Below are 27,156 nucleotides of genomic sequence, written 5' to 3'. Positions count from 1 at the left end.
CCTCTCATGGGACCAGGTGAAAAAGAGATGAATAAGACCATGCACCCACTGCAACAGAGAGGCTCTTTCTACTGCAGTGTCCAAAATACAAGGGAGTACACCATATTTCCTCAAATAACCACCAATTCAGAGAGACATTGAAGAGCAATGGGAAAAGCTCTGCTTGACCCTGGGAGAAAGGAGATGGCACTACATTATGTACCAACGGACCACTTGATCAAATATAAGCAGTCGTGACAGACAGACAGGATCAAACCCCAAATCCAGTGTATCCATCCTGGGCAGGTCATAACCACATCTGACAACACAGGGGGCTGATGTTCTTATTCTTTTACCCTATGTGAAGCTGGTCAAGCCACAGTTTAATTAAATTGAAAACTGAGTTGGTGCTCTGGCTCTCCCCTCCCCACCCACCTTTTCTACGCCACAAAAGAATCCAGCATCTGCAGAGTGAAGTGCTTTCAACAATATTATGCCCATGATTGTTGCTCACAACTCATGTGGATGGCACTGGGAGCTGCATGACCGGATCATGATAGACTGTGGCCTCATGTTTGGAAGTGAGGCAGCAAATATGAATAAAACCAAATAACTTTTGTGGTTGGCCAATGGAAGTCTCCAGTTCAGCCACCTGGCTGCCCTCTGAAAGGAGAAAATATTTCCCTATGAGGTCACAGAGCTCTGCTGTCTTTCCCTGAAACATATGTCTACTCCATATTCATCATCCTCCAAATGTTGTGCAGCCTTTGGAGCAGTTCCAGACTAATCACAGAGTCAGAATTTCCCTTTTCCTTGCACTGCTTTAGTCACACATGGCTGTCACAGTTTCCAAGAAGCTATTTTCCAGGATTATCATGCTAAAAATTTAAGCCAGTGTTTCAGCTGCTGCTTTTCCATATTCCAAGTTTCTCTGGCTTGAAGAACTTCCAGAATTGTTGCTGCTGCTGCCGCCAAAGCTCAAATATGGGACAGAAGCCAAAAATAAGGTTGAGGAGGAATTACTGGAAGGAAGCTTAAAGTCAAGTTCAATTAATCTTTCGCATACATTTCTGGCAGAGTGATGTATTTGAGATAAATTCCCAATACAAGCAGATCAATGAGATGGAAGCAATGATGAATCAATGGCTAGGATGGGAAAGAACTGACACTCCCCATGCAATGACAGCGCCACAGCCCGAGGAGCCCACTGGCACAGAATGTTTTCATTCAAGACCTTGCTGTTTAAGAATTAAAATGAGGGGCTTTTTAGGCGGTGGGGTACACAGCAGGTTAACTTTGGTTACTCTGGCTCATTCCAGTGGCGAGAACAAGTTTAAAAAACAACACCTCCCCCCCTTTTCTAAACTATTCCCAGAGGGAATGAAGAAATGCCCACATACAACTGAAGGCAGTCTGCAAGGGTATGAGAGTGACCTGACTTTTCTGAAGAACTAACCTGGGGCTCACTCCCCTCAGTCACTTTTTGGCCTACAGCTTTTTAACCACTTGCCAGCATCACCTGCAGCTGTGGCTCTCAACCAGAGGGACGCAGAAGTCTCCCAGGGGGTACATCAACTCATCTAGATATTTGCCTAGTTTTATAACAGGCTACATAAAAAGCACTAGTGAAGTCAGTACAAAATAAAACGTCATACAGTGACTTGTTTATACGGCTCTACGTACTAGACACTGAAAAAATGTAAGTGCAATTGATTCATTTTATAATCGTACGGGAAAATGAGAAAGTCAGCAATTTTCCAGTAACAGTGTGCTGTGACACTTTTGTATTTTTAGGTCTGATTTTCTAAGCAAATAATTTTCAGGTGAGGTGAAACATGGGGGTATGCAAGAAATCAGACTCCTGAAAGGGGTACAGTAGTCAGGAAAAGTAGACAGGCATTGATCATTTACACATACGTTATTTTTAATGCAGCACTAGCATCCTTCAATGCTCCTGCACCTTTTCCCTTCTCAAAACTAGGCCCAAGGTTTCCCAAGGGAGTTGTATGAGAAGAGTGGTTTCCAAACTGGGGTTCGCACAACATTACAGGGGGTTCGCCAGAAAAATTTCACTCATGGCAGCCAGAGGACTCCGGGCATTGGAGGCAGCAGGTGGGACCTGGTTGCAGGGCAGGCAGCCCGAGCCCCAGGGAGAGTGAAGCAGGGCAGTTGGCGCTGGCAGCCCGAGCCCCTCCGTCCGCGGGAGAGCCAGCTGCCCGAACCCTAGCACTCCACACAGGACTGGCAGCCTGAGCCCCCGGCTGACTGGGGCCAGGCAGTTGGGGCTGGGAGCCTGAGCTCCTCCGTCAGCGGGGGAGCCGGCCGCCTGAACCCCAGCGCTCTGCGCGGGGCTGGCAGCCCGAGCCCCAGGGAGAGCAGGGCCGGGCAGTTGGGGCTGGCAGCCTGAGCCCCGGCAGTCAGCGGGACCTGCAGCCCAAGCTCAGTTGACTGGAGCAGTCAACGGGGTCCAGCAGCAGAAGCCCCACGGAGTGCGGAGGAAATTTAAACTTAAATCCCTGGAAATATTCATTTTTAGGAGGGGGTTCATGAGATTTCACAATTTAGTGAAAGGGGTTCGTGGGCTGTTAACGTTTGGGAACCACTGTACTAGACTGGTTTTTCCTGCTTTGGTACCTACTTTGCTTTGGTAGAAAGTATGTTCTGCTCTGTGCCTCAGACGATATGATGTACTGAGCTCTTTTCTGCTGATTCATTGCAAAAGGAAATTGTCAGCTCATACCCTCATTCCACCAAGTTCCTTTTGGTTCCAGTCTCTCCTCTTGACAGGGGCCAGCTCCTCCAATTTTGAAGCTGCATGCAAGTTCCATTACCTCCTTTGGTCAGTTTTGCACAAAAAGTTCATGGGAGCATACCGTATGTATCAACTGATGTTTGCTAGTGGCTGTTATAGGGAAGTACTAGACTGGAGGTACCAGTTCATCAGCTGAAGCATAGCACAGGCAGAGGCTTCTAGAGGCCAGAATGACGTACATTACACAGAAGTCACCAGTTTAGGCCTCCCTCCCAAAATTACTCTGCTAGTTGGATATTGCCCTTGATGGGTTCGTAACCTTTGCACTTACTCATTTAGATTTCTAAGTATAAATTCAGGACCAAAAATTCACGTAATTTGTTTCCCAATGGAAAGCTTTATTGACAAATTTCCCCAACATTCACCTGTAGAGAGAAACAGTTCAATATTTAAGCTCCAGCAGTCCCCCATTTAACTGACACTGTTTTCCCCACATTGCGGGTAATTTCAGCCACAAACAATAAAACCTGGTAAATGACACTCTACACTCCACCTATTTCCTATCACATCTGCCTTCTAATTTTTCATAGTATGCTTCCCCCCAACACCTGCAAAATGGGGGAACAAGCGTGGTTATTGAGGTTTATGATCAGCAGATTCAAATGTCAAAACTTGCTTCTCTAAAGGGCAAAAAAAAACTTATCCTAGAGGAACTCAAACCACAGAAACGAATTTGATATGTATGTAAGCAAACCTAAAGACCTGAGTAAGTCCCACTTAGCCTCTAAGGCACAGAATTGCTCACTCTAGGTTTTTATGTGGAGACACCTTTGCCTAGAATAAGATCAGGCCGTCGGGTAACCTTTCATTCTACGGCTCCTGAGTGATAGTGTCGGACAGCAGAATAGCAAAACATCCAGATGCTTGAGGAATAAGTTAGTCTCCAGGATTCTCTGCAAGTACTGGAAACAAAGATTATGGGTGGAGATATTAGCCAAGAGAATGTACCATCAGATTTAGGACCCTCCAAACTGAACCACCTACACAATGGCAGGGTAGAGACAGGATTCTCCAGTACAGTGCCCACATTGCTAGAGACAGAGTTTTGTCCTTTTCTAATCTGGCCACACTGCTAGCTGCCTTCAGAGCTTCTTCCTTAAAGGACGATGAAGGCATACACCCAAGAACAGAGAAGCAAGTTTTATACACTCAGGCAACAGAGTGCACCACTGAAATGAACACAATAACTGGCACATAGGCATGCTGCTACTATTGTATGATGCAAAACTCCAGTGCTCCAACCCCACTTTGTAACCCTCACATTTCTCTATATATAAAAAGATTATAAACAAATAAAGCATAAGGTGATGTAAGGCTTGCGATTCAACTTCAGCGTCCAAGGTATTATTTCCCTATATGATGCTAAAGCTCTCTCACTTAGCTTTTATTTTTGAAGTTCATTGCATTTAAAAATAAAGATTTTAGTTCTGTTAAAGCTAGAGCATTAGTGTAACAACTAGGCAGTTATTTCCTTTTTGGGAGTCCAGAGAAAATGACTGTTTACCCCATTCCCATCTTAATGGGAGAGAAGATTTCCAATGCCTCTCAGGCCCTGCACCTCTGTGGTAGTGGGAGAGAGCAGTGATGGGAGACTGGGAACTACTTCTCTTCATAAATAATTTAGAACAGAGGGCTGCTGCCAGAAATTGAAGATTTGTGTTTCCCATGCAGTTGGCTTCTTCCATATTTGCTCGTCCCACCCTGCCTAAAGAGACAAATCTTGCCTACTCAAACAACTTATCACTGAGTGAGAAATGCACGTGTTTGGCACCAGAAATGCTATTTCTGGACTAGGCTGAGTAAACTCCATTTTACCTGCTCTCCCAAAAGGACAGCACAGTGATACATTTCATCTACAAACTTTAGTGTAAAATATTTGTGTACAAAACATTTTTATTTTACTTGACTCCAGCAGCAATGTCTGTGTATGGATGTATGGATACTTCTCTTCAGAATGGGAACTGCCCCCTTCCTGTATTTGCACGCTGTTGCTGTTGTGAAGAACTAGTGGGGCTCCTGCAGTTGTGCACAGCCGTGCAAAAAGCCACACTGAGGGGTTAGAAAGGAGCGTTGTCCTGGGGGGACTTGTCACCAGAGCCTGTGGGGGAGTGTGGGTCAGTGCTGTTCTCCCTGCTGCCCACCACTTTGGACTGCAAAGGGAAGAAAAGTTGTTGAAGATGACAAGAGAAGGACACTGGTCTTGTGTCCTCAGTGCAGACAGTTAGCACTTCTCCAAGGGGTGTACTGACATACAGTAAAGTTATTCTTCCCCCCATAATCTATTACCAATTGTTAGCCTTAGAGACTGTACACTCTTAAGAACAGGGGCCCCAAAGTGCTATTTACTGCGGAAGTTCTCTGTAAGCACTAGAGCCCCTTTGACAGTTTTAAGCTAGTTTCACACAGACTGTCTTGCATGGGGATTTGCTTATCATGGGAGTTTAGCAACAGGAGAACAGACAGTTACCTTTATGGTTCCAACTCGGTCTTCAAATGACTTGAAGGTCGTAGAGTTCCTTGAAGGAAAAAAGGCAATGTAAAATCAAAAGGGGTAAGCTACTGGAGCAACTGGTTTTTAGTTTGAATTGAGCAGGCTGAGAATATCAAGCCTGTGAAAGTTCCTTAGCCATTCAAATGCAAGAGCACCACCACCCACAACACACCTAAGGCAGTTATCACTCCAGTCATCTTGCCATCTCCCTGCAAGTTAGGGTTCACTATCTCTAACTAGCCAACTGCATTAGACATGCTATACTTGGCATACAGCAAGATCTGGAAGGCAGATATTTATACCACATTGTATTTTTCCCATTGTTTGAATAAAGGCCACTCAAGCTAAAAACCTAAAATGGCTGAGTTCCATTATGAGTCAACGGATTACAGATTAGGTAAGAGGGGAAAGCCTCATAGACAAAGGAGTGGTTTCTCGTTTATGTAAGAAAGCCATGTTTTTAGTCCAAAGGGGAAGCTGAACATTTTAGACAGGCTTGAAAAAAAGTCTTTCAGCTTTCTACATTACCTACCATTAGGCTGAAAAGGAAGGGCTTCTCCGGAGCAAGAGAGATTAACGGAACATTGAGAGTTATAACCCAACAAGAATACACGGGACTCTATTCTCTGACCACATGACAGAAGTAGTCACTTATGTCAGCGGGAGAGATTTGTGTCCTTTGGTATGAGAACTCAACTTTAGAGGTAAGCAAATAATTTTAATTCACTGTTTGATAAATGTACCCTTTCTGCTTACAGAACGATCACAAATGTTTCAGGAGTAGTAGTCTGTATTGAAGAGTTATGATTTAGCACATATATCATGGGGAATTGTTCCCTCGATGGACTGCAGTGCACAAGCTCTTCTAGCAAGAACATTCACGAGAACAGAATTCAGTTTCTGTTCCTAGACATTGCATACAAGACTCATTTTGAATATTTGCACTCATGCAACAAACTTACCTGCTTTAGTATGCCAGAAATGCAAAAGGTGCGAGTACAACCAAAGCAAAACTCATCTAAGAATCTGAACAAGTGAAAAGGGTCTGCACTCTTTGCCCAGCTCTACTCCCATCATACAGTTCATTCATCCCCATGTGTGGGAATGGAGATTACAGTTTATACCAGATTCTGCTAAATTCTGAAATTTAGCTAAAGTTTTTACTAGAAAATGAGCAGCTTTAAGGATAGTTTTGACTTGTAAGATACAGGATTAAGCTTCTCAACTTTGTGGAGATTACTTAAGAGTGGAAAGAATTTGTATTGCTAACTCCTATGAAGATGAAAACACAAAGGCACATTTCTGTTCAGGGAAATTATACTGTCCCAAACAAAAGTAAACTCATGCAAAGGAGGACTAAGGGAACATTTTTCTTACATGTTAAAACCAGAGCTTCCAATTAAACATTTTCTTGTCAAGAGAAACCAGGCTTTTTAATTAGTTTGTAATTTCTTCAGTAGCTAGTGATCATAAGGGTAGTTAAATTTTGGAAGAGGTTACATGGGGAAGTTGTGAAATCTCTTGCATTGGGGGTTTTTAACAGGTGAGCAAACACTTGTCAGTGATGGTGTACATACACCTGGTCCTGTCTTAGCACAGAGGGATGGACTAGGTGACCTTTTGAGGTCCCTTCCAGCTCTATACTTTTATGATTTTACCACATAAGGAAGACATTGTTCTACTGCAGAAGTCAGGGTATTTTGGCCTGCTGGACCATTAGCTTGTAAACCAAAGATACAGCGGGAGGTCAGAGAGATGTCATCTGCACTACTAGTTACAACTGTATTGAAATTCTAAAAAAAGGATCATAATTCTCTTTAGGGACCTTTGAAAGCCATAAAATTGCAATTTGAGTTTTGGCAGGATTACAACACTTCACTTGACTCCTCATTAAGAGAGAGTCTAACATAGCCACTAATAAACCTATGCAACAGGCCTCAAAGCCCTGAACTAGAGGGGCTGCAGGAGACATTACCCCACAGTGCACATTAGACGTCAACTGAAGGAAACAGTCCCAATACACAAAATGAAAGTTGAATTTAAAGGCCCTAGAAGTGGGTTGGAATTAACTACGTCTCCCACTCATCCCACTTTTATAGACATTTCGTACGTTACCTCATCGCTGGCATACTTATCGAATGGCGAATGGAATAACTGCTACTCGGAAGCATTAAAAGTGGAGAAGGAAGAGTTAGACAATTCAAACAGACATTGGGAGCATATGAGGTTAGGTCTTGCACAATTTCCAGACACGTACTGTACCCAACAACATTAAGGCTGCTGCAAATAGCTGAGGCAATAGAAGTAACCCACAAAAGCCCTTCTCTCCTGCCCTTTGACACACTGTAGTCCAAACTAGTTTTGTAACTATAGACTAGTTAGCCTGAATATCTCTAACTCAAGAATGCAAGATATGGACAGAGTGAATGGTGTTTAGAGGCTTTATGCTTCAACTGCTGACAGATTTGCTTATGTCAGTACAAAGAGCCAAACCTCCCACAGAAAAAAGTTTAATTTAGGAAAAGCTTTTTAAACACCACACTATGCCCAAGAATATCCAGAAAAGGCATCTGGCCCAAGATCCAGGACTAGATTATTTTTATTTGAGAGAGAAGAGATGTTGCAGAGGCACCACACAAAAAAAGAGCTGACAGGGTCTATGACTAGCTTTCTTGCACCAAGTTACTCTGTTAATCAGGGTTTAATTTTAAGAGGCAGGATATTCCCAGAATTTAGGAACAGCAGCAAGAGGTACAAGACGTATGCAGCGAGCCTGAGAATGGAACTGCACTGAGCTGTCAGCTTTCAAATAAAAAAGCTGCTGTAAACTGCCTACAGCCCCATCTACACTACAAATATGACCAAGTCAAGGGACTCAATTACAGCACTGCAATTATTTATGTTCAACCCTCTACCAATGGCAATCTCATTGTAAAGCCAGTCCTGGGGCATCTGTTGCAACCAAGTTCCCTAACTCATCTGTATTACCAGTGCAGATGGCCCCACAGGTCAGCTCTAAGTCTGCAGTGCCTCCTGGAAAGATTAGCAAAAAAATAAATAAGCCTCCTCTTTTAGCACCCCTGGAAAGCATCTTACCTAAAGGAATGCGAGAAGGGATGAGCCCTGGAAGAACCCAATGGCAGCAGCAGGAGAGAAAAGTGAAATGTTAGTTAGGCCCCAGTGTCCAGCTGACTGCCCGACTTAGCTGCCCATAAATCTTGCATACAAATGCCTTAGACAGAAAGCCCACCTATCTACAACAAAATTTGCCTCAAGAGGGATTAAGAAAAGCTGCCCAAGACGTATTTCTTACCCTATGATCTTATATTATGTGAACTGAGGTATGAAGTTTTGCAAAGATCAATAATGGTACTGTCTGCAGTAAGAAGTTAGAGCCAGATCACTGCATATTCCAGCACTACTGAATCTAGCCCCTGCCACAGAGCTGTGTTCACATGCTCAAGCCTTGTCTTCATTAGAAAAAAAAGGTTTTAAATCCACAAGTTGTCAACACTTGGATTTTACCAAGGGTTAGCAAACAATGGAAAACCCACCTCTACCCCCTACAGTGGCCACATTCTAAGCTTTCATTTAAAAAGCTTTGCTAGCCTTGCTGTTGTGAATACTCCTTACAGGAAACAAATGAAAGCCAGGGCACTGTTTTCTTCCTGAGTCTGCAGACATGGCTGGTGAGGGCATGATAACAAGAACTGTTCATCCTTACTATAATTTATGCCATAATCCCAAACTGCCTTCCACCCATTCTTGGGTGCCAAGTCACAACTACTCCACCCCCCAAGACTAAACTATCCTATCCAGGCCCGTGACAGCTTCTACAATGGTTACATGTTACCAATACAAAAGAGTCTAAGGCATGATGAGAACACTGAGATGGCGTAAAATGAATTTACAAAGAAACAGCACTGCGGCTACTCTGATTTCTCTTTCCACTTTATATTATTTAAATGTGGCTGTCAGAGCTTCATCCTTTGCAGCCGGTGCAGTAGAAACTAAGTAGTCTCGCCACGCACTTCAGACAAAAACTTTCCATGGAGAACAAGGGGCTCTGATTACACCAAAGCCCAAGAAGTTAGTCATGCTTTGTGGTTTTGCCCCCAACATATATTAAGGCCATCTCTTCAACAGCTAGAGCCAGAAGCAAAGCCAAAGCCAAAACATTGGTATGTTTGAAAGTCAGAGTTTCTACAACTCATTCCTGTGAAAAGATTAACAGCTTGGACAATATACACAAACATGCACCGCTCCCAACACCGTATGTATTACCACAAGCCCAGCTCAGCCTATTTAGCACCTAAAGCGGAACTTTTGAAGATATATTTGTGCTTTTTGTAGCCCTTTTCCTTCTTTGATAAAATGTCTCCAGATTACATAAATTCAGGAGCTGTCCTGCAGCCAATCATCAGCTCAAAATAATATTTAACAATCAGTATGCTTGTAGTAGTAGTTACAGTAGCAGACTCCTTCAAACATTGAAGTGAAATGTATATTAGAAAACATACATTCTGAAAATTATCCTCTAATGAGGAAGATGGCATTCCCTTAAGATTAGTTTACTGAAATTATACACTACAGTAAAAAGCTGAAAGTAAGAATGCCTGAGACCTGCATCAACGGAGAATGCAGAGATAACAGAGAAAGCTAAACTGGCTAAGACTTTTGTAGCTTTAATAGCAATGCTGTACACTACTTGCAGAACACCCATTCCCATTAATTAAGCTAGCCACCATATGGACTCGTCTCAGAGATTAGGCGGCTGGGGAAGATGTAATAGAGTAACTAGCAACATCAGTCCTCTTATACATAGACAACTTCAAGTACCACAGGTTAACTATTGAACATGATGAATTCTAAAGCTATTAGATTTCAGACAATCCAGCAATGCATGGCAACTAACTGATGTACTGAAGATGTCTCCCAACACAAAAATTATTTTGATTCTATAGTGGCAACGTTTTATACAAGGGAATTGTGACCAAGCATTCTGCATATTTATGTTGTCATTACCCCCTTTCTAGCATTTTTCAGTAGCTAACGAAGGCTGACAAACAGTCTGCAGTATCCCCTTCCATTACCTCAATCCTTCCAGCAGATGGGAAAATAAATGTCTGGATCCTTTTCTTATAACAAATGCAGGATGAAGGGACAATCAGAGATAAAGCCCCAGGAGAATTCTAACAACCAATTACAGTTAAAGGCTAGCACCGAGATTCACTGAAAACAAGTAACATCTCACCCATTCAGAGGAAAACTGCTCACTACAAGAAACCAACCTCACTCACTGTAATCTCTGATCACGTTTCGACTACCAACAGTTTACAGTTCTATTTCAAGGGAACGTTGCTATTGAAGACTTTGCTCCAAAAAAAAAAAGAAAAAGAAAAAAAAAAATCAATTGAATCTGTGTTGAAAGTCTCAGGACCGTATTTTTTCCCTGAAGACAGCAGAGAAGTACAGACAGAGAGCAATATAGGTGTACACACACAACAGAGGAAGACTGGAAGAAGTGTTATTAAATCTTCACAGGAAAGCAGCAAAGGTTACTTTCATCTGTTTTCCACTATAGGACCATAAATCCACAGCAAATCCTGCTGAGTTATTTGGTAATGCTTTGACTGATGTTACATATTTCTGACAGAGAAGCTGCCCACAGACCCACCACTTTGTCTTCCAAGAAGGAAGTGCTAACGGCACTAATGTAGGGTGTTTCCACAACCTTAGTACTGCATGTTTAGACAGGAAATTCAGGAGTTTCTTCAATGTAAATTACAATGAACATGTGCCTTTTTCTATTCACTTTTTCTTGCTGAACTCATACTACACAGCCTATGGATTCTGATGGGGACACTGGCATTGCTCTAGGAAACGTAAGGTTACAGAGTTAAATAGAGAACTAACAAGTTCACACTGCTGAACAAACAATATTTGTGCATGGTTTAGTCATACCAGGTTCGTGGTAGCACAAATGCTCCCAATCAGACTCTGAAGGGATTGTGCTTGGAGGGGACAGAATTCACACACTTCTGCCACAGCTACCACGTTTGGTAGGTAGACCCCCACATTTATTATGCACTTATGACATTGGCAAAAGGAACCACATTTTGCCCATTTCAGTCTGCTACAGCATTAAAATAAATGGGAGAAAGAAAAGAGTTATACAAATTGCGGTGTCATTAGTAGGAAAGAGGAGTCAAATGCACACTAGAAAGGTTAGAAACTGGACTAGTTCTCTGCCCAATTCACACAAGCTGGGTGCTACTGAAGATGTGCACCAATATCTGCTAGTCCAGGAATGCCATGGACAACTCAGTGAGAGTAAATTTGGAATATCCAGTACTATGATCAGAGATTACATCAAATGCTTACCACCTGGGTACTCCCAGCCACAGAGGAAAAGGAGAATCTCTGTGAAGAATGAGAGCTGTGATGAAGCAACTGCCCAATCTGAATTTTGTCAAATGTCATGTTTAAAGACAGTTTTATTTTTGAACCAAAAAAGTTATTCTAATAAACTAGGCAGCTGTGTATGCAGAGTCCAGGGAAGAGCTGATATCCTGCAAAAAAACTCTAGAGAAAAAGTTAAATATTGTATTTTACAAGGTATCTTTTCTGTACACTGTCATTAACTGTCTGGAAGACTTCTAACATCATCTTTCCCCATTACGTTTGGCCCATGCAAGACAGTTCTGGCACAGAATGGAGTAAGTGGGTTTCTGCTGTTCTAACACCTTAGTGCAAACACTTTGATCACAATGCTTTTGCACTGACCCTGTATGCAAAGTACAGCTTTACAAAAAACACACCATATAACTCCCTTAGGACTAATACACATGTAACAGAGTTTAAGAGCAATGGCTGAAGTCATCCCGAGACTCTTTTCCCCCATCCCCCCCAGAGGGGATTACACTCTACAATTACTAGATACTAGTTTTGCATGAAGGTTCTGGACTACATATGGCAGGTTTCAGAGTAACAGCCATGTTAGTCTGTATTAGCAAAAAGAAAAGGAGTACTTGTGGCACACCTTAAAGACTAACAAATTTATCTGAGCATAAGCTTTCTTGAGCTACAGCATTCAGCATCCGATGAAGTGAGCTGTAGCTCACAAAAGCTTATGCTCAAACAAATTTGTTAGTCTCTAAGGTGCCACAAGGACTAAATATGATCACATTTAGTAATCAGCCTTGCAAGACCGAGGCAACTAATACTCAAGCACAGGCAATAATAATATTTAGAGATGAGCTAAAACTGCAGTTGTTCATCTGAAGACCATTGAATTATTTCCACTTGAACCACTGACTCAAATCTGCCCTTATGGTTTGGTTTCCCTGTTAGACACCATACTGATGGGTGCAATATGGGCACTTAAATCAGAGCAAGCACCGCACCTAAAGCCAAACAGATAATTTTTCAGTTAAAGTGTGGCTAAAATCTAATGGGTTTTTTTTAAAACCCGTCTGAACCCTAGTTCTAAGCTGACCTTGAACCTGAAGGGAAGGCTAAACCTTATACAGATTTGAACACTACCTCTTTGATGCATCTGAGTTAGAGATATTGTCAACTTAAGTTACCTAGGAATTCTCTTAGTTCAGTGAAGACTTAACTTGGAACTTCCCTTTGCATAGCTACGAATGCAAAAAGCACTGGGCTAGTACAAGACAACTAGAAACTGACTAGTTTAGCCATCCAAGCCAAGTGAAATGTTAGAAAAGATTCAGCAGAAAGTGAATCACCAGAGTTTCATAGCTCAGTTGAAGGAATTCATAAAGAAATTAAATTACTTTGTCAGTATCCCTTTGAGATAGGTGTTTTATTGACTGATACTTCCTGCCCTCAAAATCAGGTCAAACCAATACTAGATGGCACTTACTGAAATCCTGAGTTGATCGCACATGAATGCCTGGGAATGCCTCATTTCCTAACTTGCATTATTTCATTGATTATAGCAACCTCAAGTCATTAGAGATATTTATGAGGTTAAATATCCCCCATATCTAAGTGAAAGACAGCTGAAATACAGTTGGTTTTGTGCTCCAATGGCTAATATGAACCCTGGCTTATCCATAGTTTCTAAAGCCACCTTCTGCTGTCCCAGGGAGCTACGTCCTCCACTACACGGTGAGACATTAGCAGCCTTCCTGGTACAGTAGCTAATACAAGTGTCTAAAACTTATGCAATAATCTAATATTAGCTTTTACATCTAAAGATGTGAGAATTTTGGGTAAGTGACATTAATTCTAGATCTTTAAACAATTCCTCCTGTTCCCTTTCACCAAATTAGTGGGTTTATAAACCTCTGTAGTTACTGAACAAGGAAAGGAAAAGTTCTAGTCCATATTAGTAACAAACATCTGGACTGAGTCACTTCCCTTATTAAACCCCCCTACCCCCAATACCCATTCCCCACTGTGCTAAGTAGTTGTGCCCATCAGCAAGGAATTTTAATTTTCCATACATCAGAGAACTGATGCATATTATTTTCATTGCATAATATTACATGTCCAGTTTTCTCCATCTTGAGGTTCTCTACATCTCTGATGGAGCCAAAGAGCTAGACTCTATTTTAACGCCAGCATAAGAAGTGAGAAAATGGAGTTCCATCTTTCTGCAGAAGAACAGAAAAGGCTCCCCTCAAATCTTTTCAACACCACTATTCGAAGAAGATGAATGAGCTGCAATGGAACAATATGGTACTTCTTCCCGGTATGGGGGAGACTACAATATTTTATCAGTTTGTGGAACAAGAGAATCAGATATTTAAATGTTCTGGGAACTGTTGAAAATTAAAGCGATAAGTGTTAGCAAAGACAGACCTCTCAGAACACTGCTGGGGAAAGTGATGGAGAAAGGATTCCTGAGAATGAAGCTCTGACCAGAAATAGCTTAGAAAAATATGTATTAAACCCTGAGCGATATATACCGGGTCACAGGGAACAGCTGTATCAGATTCATTTTGCCATTAACTGCAGTGCACAGAACTGAAAATGGAAAAAAACTAGGCATGCATTCCAGATGTTTAAACCTCAACGTTGTGTGAATCCTGGACTCCAGTGCTATAGCAAAAGTGGAACAGAGCTCTTACCTCATGTCACCAAGTTTACGGCTGATAACAGAGCCCACATTGGAAAGGGCAGCTGAAGTCTTCTGTCCTGCCTGGGACAGGGTTTCCTGAGTCTTCTTATAACTAAGCAGAAAGAAGTTGAACAACTGAAGGTTAGTGGGGGAAATATTACAAGCAGCAATGTGAGCAGCACCTGCCAGCATTTTGGAAAAGATGCCGAGGCAAAGAGAGCGGGGCACTAGGTTAGCAAGTTGCACTGACATGGCTGAAAGCTACTCTTCTGGTCTCATATGTACTTACGGCTTTGAATCTTAGCAAGAAAATGCAAGTAGATTTAATTTATTTCTTCATATTTACTCTATTTTTTACGATGTTGATATTTTAGTTTCTCTAATCATTAAATCTGATTAACATCGGATATTTCAGTGAACATTTCGAAATTTCCAGTTTGGGATTTTTTAAAGTGCTTATAGCTCCCCACTCTTCCTTTTCTCCTTTTAAGGAAAAAAACTGCCCCCTTCAGTATTAAGTAAATTGTTCTCATAAATAAACTTTCAGCCCTGAGTGAAGAGAAAGCATTTTTGTTGCAGAATTCAGTATGGAAGAAGAAACTGGTAATACTGACATGTTACAAAATAGATAAGAATTGCAAGAATGAGCACCACCTTTGCAATTGCAGCTTAGAACCAATAGCTAGAAAAGTTTCCAGTCAGTTACCTTTAACCACAGGTAAATGAGAAGTCTTGGACAGCTTTACATCAGTTTGATTTTATACATATTTGAAAAGTTCATAAGAGGGGTCAAGAGAAGAGGCACTTCAGAGCCTTTCTATTTCAAGCCATGCTCTGGGACCACAGGTGAACGAATACATGCTAAGCCACTTGCACAACTGCATCCTATCCAAGTTACTCTTGGATTGGCAATTAGCATCTAGATCTACAGCAACTTCAACTTGTGAGAGAGAGAAAAAAAATTAGCTACATACAACAACAAGAGAATATTAAATTTGGGGTAAATTAAATCTGGGTTTTCTGGCTCCTGAATATTTAAGCCTGAAGTTATCCTTCTTATATAAACTGTGCTAGAGTATTTTGGAACAGGACGTGTAAGAGTCACCCACTACTCTCTCAACCCTCAAATACCAAAGCAAGAAGCAACAAGTTCAAGTAGGCAATTTAGGCTGACAGTTATTTCTCTCTCTCTCACTCTCCAGATGGGAGTGTGGGAGTGAGAACACAGTGGCACTTTGAGCCAGATTCCAAGAAGTCCTCTTAAACTATGCTTTTTTAAGCCCAACAACCCACATTCTGTAACATGAACAGGCCTCTTGACTCAACTACACTAGTTACTGCACATGCCTAGTACTTCACAAAGCTCAGTAATGAACCAGCTTTACTTCTTCACCCCCAGTCCCAACAAAAATAACTATTCATATTGTGTAATCTAGTCATTTGCCAAATTCATGCCCCCCAAATTCAGTCAACAAAGACATAAAATCCGCGGGACACTGGATGTCTAACATCCAAGTCTTCCAGCTTCACTCATGATCCTTCTCCACAGCACAGTTTGTTTTGTAAGAAGTGGTGGTAATTATATGATTTAAGGGTGAGAGATATGTATTGAATGCTGTTAGCTTTAACACAGGCTTTTGGGCATTGTTGCAGCTAATGAATTTACACCTGACCTGCAGAGTCAAAACTTCCTTGGAATACAAGGAATTCAGGCCCATCCCTCCTGGGTACTGGGCATCTCCCTTGACCAGGCTGTCACACTGTTCAGTAGTGCTATCCAACAGAACTGTGACAAGAATTGAATCACACCACACAATTTTTGGACTCCAGTAATGCCCATAAATTGAGAGGCCTTAGGCTCCACTGCAGGTTGCACATATTAATGAAGACCAGTACTATGGCAGTGGACACATATGCAATATTATACAAACTTAAATTGGCCCCATATTTCATTTTTATGAAATTGAGAGCGCTGGGAGCATTCCACATGTTTAAGATGTAATCTTCCTTTTTTAAAGTAATGCTGCAACGTTTGGGTTTCCAACACTGCAGCATTAGGAATCTGAAAATAGATCCAATTAACAAAAGTTAGAGGCATCATTAGTTTCCATTGTCCCAGTTGACAGAAATGCAAGAGTAAACAGTGTAATTAGGAACAGGAACATTTTTACCGTTAACCCTCTAGTCATAATAAAGCTTAACAAACGACTTCAGTAGACTGCCTCCAGTAGGGACAACTCCGTCCTCACTCAAATAAGGGCACGTCTACACTTTAGCTGGGGGCCGAATACCTGTGCTAGCGCTGAACAAGCTCAAGCACTAAAAATAGAGCGTAACCACAGAGGTGCAAGGGGCTACCCATCCCGAGTATGGGCGTGTCCAAGAAGCTAGGCACACATTCAGGGCAGCTGGCCCCTCCTGCTGCAGCTACACTCTTCAAGCTAGTGCGCTAAAATTATCAGAGCTAGTACGGGTATGTCACAAGCTGGGAGTTACAAGCCCTGCTCAAAGGGTAGATGTGCCCAGTTACACCCCACCCCACTTCACACAAGCCAGAGAAAGATGGCCTTGCACTGTACTATAAACAGGTCAAAGTCAGGCACTGTCAGATCAGCAGAGAGGGGAGCAATTCCTAGAAGAGAGGGCAGGCCCTTTAATAAGTACACTGTCATCCCCCTTCCCCACCCCAATCAGTTATTTAAATACGGGAACTACTACCTTGAGAGCCCTTGATGTTCTTAACAGCTGAGGTCAAAGGCAAAAAGAGAGGTAGGTCTCTCAAAGAGCCAGGACTCAACCTATACAGGACTTCAAAGTAAAAATTTTATTGTACCTGGAAGCGATCAGAAAGCAAGAACTATTGAAGAACTGGTCCAATATGTTCCGTGCAACTGACCCTGCTAGGCAGCAGCAAGTTACAGCTAGTGCAGAATGCAAATGGTCTTAAAAGGGAGAACACATCAGATTATTACTATCTGCAAGCCAAAAGCATGAACTACTGTAGTGAGGTATGGATCCTGAAAACAGACTTGCAAATTGATGCTATATGCTGCTAAAGGGAGGTAGTTTTGCATATGTCAGATAGGTATCCAGGAGTATCAAGGATGTAAGAGCACTTTTGAACTGCATACCTCTTGGACAAATCCCTTCAACACAGCGAAGGCTTACATCTAGACCCATAAAATCCTCCCCTCTCCCACTAGCATCACCTCCCCCTTGCTTGCTCCCATCCAGCTACCAGTGTGAAAGACAGAGAAAGCAGAAATCACAGAACGTCTACAGCTGCCACTGACAGTTCTCTCATCTGACTAAATGATTCTGCAATCTCCTCCACCCACCTCATGTACACATTAGGCAAGTGCACCAGCTTCTACCCTCTCTCCACATTGCATGCTTTGATTAGATGGCAAACCACGCTCTGCATCAAGGACTGGAAGCTAAGAGAAGCCTCTCAACAATGCACAAAGGATTTCTCTTCGAAAGTGCTACAAGTGTCATAGGTTAGGTCTTTGTTTTCAGTTCAGTCAGGAAGCTTGTAAGTTATGCTGCCTAGCAGCTCACGCAGTGGTACAACAGAAGATGACTACTTACTCAGCAGAAGAGTCCCAAGAAACCTGGCAGGAAAAACAACCTTGTATTTCTTGAATCTGACTACTGGCATTTATTTAATCCTAGATTGAGGAAATGGGAATTCTGCACTTGTTTCCCAGAATGCCCTAGGAATATCACTTTTCATCCCTTCCACTTTATTTTAAATTTGTGTTTAGCTTGCTAGAGTGAGACAAGGCAGATGAGGTAATATTTTTAATTGGACTAACTTCTGCTGGAGAGAGACAAGCAAAAACTTGTCTCTCACCAACAGTGGTGAGTCCTATAAAAAAATATTACCTCAGTCACCTTCTCTCTCTAATATACTGTGACCAACACGACAACAACATTGTCTAGCTTGCTAGCATTCCAACTGCCAGATAACATTCTTTCCAGTGCCAATCCAAGCAGGAAGACTGGCATGCAAAAACTATTTTAGGTGTAAACAAACAGCTCTTGAACAAGCTACATAGGCAAGGCTTCCTACTGCCGTTTACTGGCAATTTATTATCAATGACTGCAAGGAAACAGATCTAACAGGAAGTTTCTTATTCTATGAGAACACACCCATGGACTGAACTCTGATTAAATGCTATCAGGGAAAGTTATTCAGTGACTTAGGTCATAACTAGCGTTTAAAGAACAGTGCTCAACATCACCAAGTAACAGAACAGCCAGTGTTTACTCTCATTTTGTAATACAAGTGGACAGTCTACTTGGAAAGTAGAACCCCACACTCTGGTAAGTTCTGATGTTTCTCGCCCCCACACACAGTCCACACTGTATTACACAATGAAAAAAATCTTCCATTTGCTCCCATGACAGGAAGCCACCTTTACGCTGACACACACACTGGCAGTTAATATAATTCAAGTTACCAGAAAAGAAACTGAATTCCATACCATGAAGTACAGAAGGGAGTTCAGCTACAAGTGACCCATGACCTACATCTGCCTTTATCTAAGCAAAATTAAGGAGAAAATTAAGGAGATCCTACCTACCTCTCATAATCTACTCAGCTACAGTCCATTACAAATGGAGATCGCATTAAAAATGTAATAAGCAGTTTGAGGGCTAGGGATAATTTTTATATTATATTGGTAGCATTTACTCCAGAGAAAACTTCAGTCAGCTAAGCAGAAAAAAATAAAAAATAAAAAGTAGTCTAATTTAATATTCAGCTCCAACCAAGGAAACAAATTATATAAGAACTCCCGCAGTCAAGCTACTGTGCAAGCAGGCAATTTTGGCCATACTATGACAGGCAGCAAGGCTATTATGCAAGCTAAGCTAAGTTTATCTTCAGAAGACAGTAGTTACTAGGATTCCTGAGGAGTGAGATGTAACAGTCTGCTTAGATATGAGTTAAGCTCACAGGTTAGACCCAGATTTTACTGCAGCACTGTTAACACCCTAAAATTACCATGGAAAGGAGGAACCTCAACCCAAAGAAGGGATTGCTTAACATCAGAAGAGTGATTACAAGGGCTATTTGAGATTGACAGACAGAATACAATAGCTGTGGGGTTCGTAAGCTTTTAACATTTACTCGATGCTCTTAAAATGGTGTACTGAATGCCTTGGAAACTGAAGCCATATTGATTCTGAGATCAGACACCAAATAGGAAAAAGTGCATGCTGCATCACAACGACCCATTACTACCCCTCACCATATCTAGGCATTAGATAGCTCAGTCTGTGTCTTCAATCCATGGCTTGTCAGGTCAGACTGACAAACCCAGTGCCAACTCTGAAGATGGTCAGAGTGATATGGATCCCGTCCACCAAAAACTGGAATGTATCAACTCATTTCTCCCAGGTCAGCAGACAGATGTTGGAGGGTAAAGATGTCACTACTGACCACAGTTGGATTTACATCAGTGACTTGAATATGAAATGTGTATTTACTGCAGGGGCGGGCAAACTTTTTGGCCTGAGGGCCACATCCGGTTTCCAAAATTGTATGGAGGGCCGGTTTGGGGAGGCTGTGACTCCCCAAACAGCCAGGCGTGGCCCGGCCCCCTGACCTCTATCCAACCCCCCCCCCCCGCTTTTCGCCCCCTGATGGCCCCCCCGGGACTCCTACCCCATCCAACCCCCCTGTTCCCTGATGGCCCACCCCCAGGACTCCTGCCCCATCCACCACTCCCTGTCCCTTGACTGCCCCCGGACCTCCTGCCCCTGACTGCCTCCCACTACCCCATCCAACCCCTCCTCTCATTCCTGACTGCCCCCCCGGGACCCCTGCCCCCATTCAACCCCCGTTCCCCACCCTCTGACCACCCCGCCCTCTATCCATCCCCGCCCCCGACCACCACCCCAAACTCCCTTGCCCTCTATCCAACCCCCCCGAGCACCAGTGGCTGGTGGCGCTACAGCCAAGCCGCCCAGATGGAGACAGCCATGCCACCACGCAGCTCAGAGCACCCCGTCAGGCCAGGCTCTGCAGCTACGCTGCCCCAGGAGCTTGCTGCCCTGCCGCCCAGAGCATTGGGCCAGCAGCGCAGTGAGCTGAGGCTGCGGGGGAGGGGCCCGTAGGCCGTAGTTTGCCCACCTCTGATTTATTGGGTAAACATAAAAGGGTTTTGTCGGTAGTACTTTATGGGACTAGTCAAAGCAGAAAATTGTTAGCTTGGGACAGAGTGTGTTAGTGACAAAGTGCTTTTTTGAAAGGTGGTTTACACTAAAGGTTAAAACACTCACGCTTCTGATTGGGTTAATTTTTCATTCCAGTCCTCCAGTGTGCTGCTGGCTGAAAGATATCTACAAATACAACGGAAATTAGAAAAGGTGCCAAAGCTTTCAAGACTGATGCTCTCCTTCCTGGACCTTCCACATAACTAATGCCTCTAGATGTTTAAGGAAACAAGTGCTATTCCCATGTGATAGACGGGGGGAGGGAATGGCTATTAGAGGAAAGAATTATAAAACACTTTGTTCTTTTAGATGTGGGCAAACATCCAAGCCCAGGTTTTCTCTTTATTCAGATAACTGTTGATGGCAAAGAAATTGCACAGATTTAAGCTAGGAATACAGAGGATATCAGGCCAGTTCAAAGTTGTACGGTCTGCCACTTTGCCTCCTGTGGGGAACCACTCCCTCCCCTCCACACACTATATAGCAGCTACACTGCAGCATGGTATAGCACAGAGCATAGGAACCAGGAATTTGAGTTCTGTTTCCAGCTCTGATACTGCCTTGCATGACCCTGTGCAAGTCATGTAACTTTCATCTCCATTTCCTCATCTTTAACAGGAAATTACATAAATCCAAAAACTTACAAGATCTCAATCGCTAGAAGTTCTACTACATGGCATAACCTACATTATTTTAGAACTAAGATCAATGAATGCCTAAGACAGATGACCAAGTAACTAGAAATGCATTGTAAGAACTACTGTCTGCTAGTAATTGAATTTCTACCACACCACACCAACTAAAATTCACAGCATCCTAACCTATACTCGCATCCAACAGATTAACAAAAGGCCCATATTTGTAAACTGTCAAAGTCACACGAACATGGTAGCAGCTACCAGTAGCTGACACATACATGCCCAAGTTTGTTTGGCCCTCATTCCTCCTAGGACTGAACACATCCAATTATCTTGTCTACCTTTGTGGCCAGAAGAATGGAGTCAGTCAGCTGGTCCCCAAAGTGTTTGCTATGATTTTTATGGAGCGAAGGGGAGAAAGTACAGATTAACTTTAAAACAGGAAATGCAATGTTCACTCTGATACAGCATGGGACTTCATTCACGCTTTGCCTAACAAGGGCTAGCTGACATGCAACAGTAATTCTTAACATTTCATGCTTCATTTTATGTAAAGTGTGTCCTGGTAACTGATTGGAATTTTACTTCAGCTATGGCAACAGACAGCTAAAGAGATGACAGCAATATCTTTTGCTTCCATCATCTCTGCAGCCGTTGAAAGTCAGGTACATTGTTAATAAGCAAGAGCTTTGAACAGGACTTCACTGTGCCCCAAGCATACAATCAACCCCTTAATGCCTAAAAGAACAAGAAGCTCCAGTACAAATTGGAGAATAGAGTGAGGAGCAAGTAGGTGGTGCTGATGACCAGAGGAACTCACAGTTCAGACTGTGTCAGTTTCTCATTCCATTCTCCAAGTTTCTCAGATGTTTTCGTATAACTAGAAACAAAAAATCTGATGATTAATCATATTTTAAAGTGGGAACATTTTCATAAGGATAAGTCATCACTTTTGAGATTTAAGTGACATGTTGAAACCAGCCAACGATCAAAGAAATGGGGAGCAAGATGTAGAGCAAGAAAGTCCTTCCCCACATGATGGTATTGTCAGTCAGTTCAGATTCTAGTTATAGTCAACATGAGAACACTTATATTGGATAGGGTTCCTCTGGTTGCAACGCCTCCTTTCCCTCTTGATCATACTCCTAATGGCAGTCAATGGTGGTGCTCTTAACTCACCTCGTTTGCATGTGCTTCGTACTGCCAGACACAGGAAAAAATCTCAGTCTCAACACTAGTAGTACCAGTCAGGGATACAGTCTGGAATGACTCATTAGGCTGTCTAAACCATGACCTCACATCTTTTCGTGAAGTTTAGGTGCCTCACTATATTCTGTTCCTGGGTGCAGTTTGCTATAAGTAGGGCCCTACTAAATTCATGACCTTGCAGCCTCCCACAACTCCTTTTTGGGTCAGGACGCCTACAATTACAGCACCGTGAAATTTCATATTTAAATAGCTGAAATCATTAAATTTACGATTTTTAAAATCCTCTGACCGTGAAATTGACCAAAATGGAGCGTGAATTTGGTAGGGGCCCTAGCTATAGGACTCAAAAATTGGTGACCTGAAGCAGGGATTGAGTAAACTGTGGTTTTCTACGTATTAGAAATGCCTTGTGCCCTTCCCTCTGAACAGTGAGGCTTTCTCTACACTATCACTTTTGTTGGTCAGGGATGTGAAAAAAAGCAAAAAAACCCACCCCAACCAACATAAATTCAACCAGCAAAAGTGATGGTGCGGACAGCGCTATGTTGGCAGGAGACGCTCTCCAAGAGGTATAAAAATGTAAAGAGATTAGACTGTTCTGTTTAATAAAGGAGAGATCTCTGCAAGTTCTTTAATAGCAAAACTATTACGGAATGATTCACCTGAGCTCACAGGAGTGATATTCCATTTAGGATAAAATAACTGGGGCAGTTGTAGCAATGAGATTTAGAGCTCAATTACAGTTTGTTTCTCTTCACCTCTGTGTGTCATCAAGTGAACTCTACTGAGCATTACATGCACTAGGCCATATGCACTATAAAACCAATTCCAATCCCTGCTAAAATATGAAATTAAGAGCATTAAGCTTAACCAATGGAACACAGATCCAAATTGAGCCAACATATTGGTTTACATTACAAATACTGAATAATAGCATTTCAACGTTTAAAAAGAAAATACTTACTCCAGGACCATTCCAAATGATCAAGCCTCTGAACTATGACATGCACTCATTAGAAAATGCTTTACCCAAATCATTTCCCTGACAAGTGATAGATTTCTGGTACTTTTTGCTTGGCAGTCACATTTTACTATGACAAGCAAATATTGTGAGTTTCTTTACCCTCTCTCCACTAAGAAAGTCACAGAGGAACCTCACTGGGAAGAAACTGCTTTTTACAGAGAGTTATATACATATATATGTTTGAAATCTTTGGCACAGGGAACACCTACGCATTGGAGACTTGGACATCATGCCAGCTCTTTGACAGGTTCTGCTTCAGCCCATCAAAAGTGGTCAAACCCAGTTTTCTCTTCAGCTCTCCACAGTGCCTCTCTTTGGCAGCCAATACCTGACGTAAGGTACCAATTTCCTCTTCCACCTGCAGGACAGGTTCCCAGTTAGAAGCATGCCTTAGTGTTACAGAAATTCAGTTTGATCACAACTTTTAATTAAGTGGTTAAACATGGAAAAATAGGCAATAATTTTTCACAGCTCGCTCAATATAAATCTGATATATTTATATACTGAAACTCTGCTAACAAAAATGTGAGAAGAAATCTAAATTCCACAAACACCAATTAAATTTGATTTTAAAATTTTAGACAGTTTAACTTAAGTATGCCACTGGTAAAAAAAAATTGGAGGTTAAGTTAGGAAAATTTCCAGAAAAATAACCCTACTGGGCCACTTAATGTCACAAAAAAGTAACAGAAGCCTTTTCCAGGGCTGGATCCTCAGTTAACAGTAGATTCTATTAACAGATTTAAAAATCTGCAGAATCCTGCATACAAGGAAAATGGTTTGTTTTTATAATTCTGTTCCTTTGTTTTTATTAAGAAACTAAGAGCCATCTTTTCCTGTGGTTTATTTTCTGGTTTCAATCCTGTTTGGCATCAGAACTATAAGTGTCAGAAAATAAGTAGTGGCAGAAGGAAACAAATCTTAACAAGCCACAACTCAGTACCTCTGGACTACTTTGCATTATTGAAATTGCGTTCAAGTCAAACAATCAGACTAGATTTCTACATTGAGTTCAGAAACTACAAGAAAACAGCTGTAGCTCTCACTTCCTGTTTTGTTTCAGGTGCAAGTTATAGACTGACATTTAAAGAGGTCACCTTCATTATTTGCCCATTCACATTTGAGTGTAAATTTGCAAATCCGCAATATCTTAAAAGCTTTTAGATCCAAAGCCATTGCCTATAATGGGAAGGAACATTAAAAGGAACTCCATGTCCTCATAATTCAAGGGTAGTTTCTCCCCCACACTCCACCTGTTTTCTCACTCTGAATGGAGCTTGACATTAAATGGCTTTTTGTTTAGCCTCAGTTTGGGGAAAACCATTTTCCTTGTAACTTTGATGTCAGGAAAACTCTGATAAAGGTGCTAAGTGCTATAGCAAAACCAGAAGGGAGAACATGAAATAAAGCATATTGTTAAAGTCTACAAAGTTAGCAATTAATTTTATTCTTCAGCAGTGAAATGATGGATTTAGATTCCAGAGGAGAGACTAACATTACACCATCGCTGAAGTGTCCCTTAAGCTTTCTTACAGCGGATAGAATTACCACTTGTCTCTCTTACTTCTCTCAGATATAGAGGCACAATCTAAACAGAAATGGTAGCACCATTTTACCTTGGCAAGCTCAGATCTTAACTCCTCTTCCTCAGCTTCAGTCAGCCCCTCTGGTGCAGAGGTCCTTGCACTAGCAGTATTATCCACGGGTACGTCTGTCATGGTATCCGACAACAGACCTTTGTTGGGAGAGTTAAGGTTGATATCTGTCACAGACAAGAAGCAGAGTGTGGAAAAAATAAGCTGCTAGCAAGCAAAGCATATTATGCAAGCAGATGTGCTCCAGAGTACATACAGATGGAGTCCCGGGGAGAAAAAGAGGAAGAGAAACTTCCCATCTAATAAAAGACTTAGCATCTTTCAGAAGTATCAGAAAAAAAATTTATTTGTCAAAAATATTTTAACAGCTCCTTGGCCTAAAGTAACACATTAATAATCACTGAGCACATGCATTGCTAATATACAAGGCAGGGTAAACAAGGTGCATCTCTCTACACAGGAGTGATAAGATCTGGATCAGAAGTTAATCATAAACTGGGCAATCCATCGGAACCTATAACACATCAGAGAGAGACAGTTCTGCAGGGAACATCTGTGCCAGTACGTCCCCTGAACTAGCTTGAAGCATATCTCTCATTTACGGAATGTGTATAAGGGAAGGCAACAATTCAGCTTCCATTTAATTAACCAGTGTCATGACCTCAACGACTAGTTTAGTGATCTACATGCACTACACTGCAGCTGATACTGTTAGCATTGCAGAGGCAAGAAAGCTTTGAAGCCACTCCAGCAAGCGTGCTCTCTAGAGCAGCATGGCATCTACAGATTGACAGAATCAAACCATAATTACTACAAAGAATGGAGTCAGACGCCCTCATTCCTACAATTGCAAATACATTCGTTTACAGCCTCATCCTCCATTTCTCAGTCTATTAAAAATAGGGGTGGCTCCAGCTCCAGGTGAGTTTTCTAATATATGAGAAATCGTAGAAGTTAAGACATTTCCTCTTCCACAGAGAGTTCAGCCGTGATTCTTCCGGTCTAGTGTCTTCTAGATAGTATCTCTTGGGTTTCTGCCTAATGCCAGACAACATAATCAGGGTAATATCAGACACCCCCTCACTCAGCCAGGCAGGGGGATGGGCTTCCCCAGGGGAGGCCTTCTCCCCCGACCATTACTGCCTCGGGCGGGGGCTCATCTCCAGCGGGACCACGACTGTGGCTGCCAGGTTACCGGCGCGGCGTGCTGCGGGCGGAGCAGCCCCCGTACGCGCCCGCGACAGGAACAGGAGCGTCCAGCCCTTCCTCACTCAGCCCCGCCCCGGGCGGCAGGTAGGGAGCCAGGCCGGGCCTCAGCAGCCAGCGCCCGGGCACCCTGACCCGGACAGGGGAGGGGGAGTGGGAGGAGGCGGCGGCGGCGGGGCACCCCCCCCTCTGGTCCCCCCCACCCACCGAGACCCGGCCGAGCCGCTACAACCCTGAGAGCAGGCGCCGCCTCAGCTCAGCCAGGGGCGCCCCAGCTGCAGCCGGCCCCCCCCCGAGCCCGCGAGCCCCCGTCCTCCTGCCCCAACGGGCGCCCCTCCCGTCAGGGCGCGGCGGCCCCGGCGCAGTACCCTGGCTCGCGCTCTCCATCTCGGGCCCAGACCCGCTGAGCGGCTGCTGAAGGGGGAGCTGCGCCGCCGCCGCCACCCAGCACGCAACCCGCCGCGCGACCCCTCAGCCGCCCGCTTCCGGGGAGGCGCGGGCCCAGCACGTCATCAGCTACGCCACGTCCCCGGACCGGAAACGGCCGCTTCGTGGGTGGGGCCACGAAAGGGATGACTCGGGCGTGGTGGGCGGGGCACGGAACAGAGGAGCCGGCAAACGTCATGGGTAGGGGGCGGGGCCAGAAGGCACCCGGTGACGTCAGGACGAGGGAGAGGGGAGCAAAGGTTTAACGGGTCGGTTGGCGAGAGAGGTGGGGGGGCGCTCGGGGTGAGGGGACCTTGGGTAGGTTGAGAGGGGTCTGATGGCCTGATGGGAACTTGGGGGGCCAGGGACTGGGGGGGGGGGCTGAGGGGATAATGGGAACTTGAGGGCAGAGAATTGGGGGCTGGGAACTTGGGGGACTGGAGGGGCTAGGGGTTGTTGG

The 27,156-nt window shown here is 43.2% G+C and overlaps 1 protein-coding gene across 10 annotated transcripts; it reads right to left on the bottom strand.

Annotated features, from left to right (window-relative positions):
- Positions 1–4,485: 4,485 nt before the first annotated feature.
- TPD52L2 (TPD52 like 2) lies at positions 4,486–26,840 on the bottom strand. Of its 10 annotated transcripts, none has more exons than XM_074969238.1 (9): positions 26,639–26,840; positions 25,086–25,204; positions 23,679–23,827; positions 22,057–22,116; positions 14,384–14,485; positions 8,379–8,405; positions 7,398–7,439; positions 5,259–5,307; positions 4,486–4,941 (listed from the first exon to the last, which is right to left on the bottom strand). In XM_074969238.1, exons 1-9 carry the CDS (start codon positions 26,655–26,657, stop codon positions 4,849–4,851), a joined length of 660 nt encoding a protein of 219 aa, XP_074825339.1. In that variant the 5' UTR covers positions 26,658–26,840; the 3' UTR covers positions 4,486–4,848. The 10 variants fall into 10 exon arrangements, with proteins under 10 accessions (XP_074825339.1, XP_074825335.1, XP_074825336.1 ...); XM_074969234.1 differs by having other exon boundaries at positions 25,086–25,231; positions 26,639–26,835; XM_074969235.1 differs by lacking the exon at positions 22,057–22,116 and adding an exon at positions 20,665–20,724 and having other exon boundaries at positions 25,086–25,231; positions 26,639–26,835.
- Between the last annotated feature and the right edge of the window lie 316 nt (positions 26,841–27,156).

The sequence above is a fragment of the Natator depressus genome, chromosome 13, assembly GCF_965152275.1.
Source record: "Natator depressus isolate rNatDep1 chromosome 13, rNatDep2.hap1, whole genome shotgun sequence".
In the NCBI taxonomy this organism is placed as follows: Eukaryota; Metazoa; Chordata; order Testudines; family Cheloniidae; genus Natator; species Natator depressus.
The sequence above is the reverse complement of the archived record's forward strand: the minus strand, read 5'-3'. Positions and strand labels throughout refer to the sequence as shown.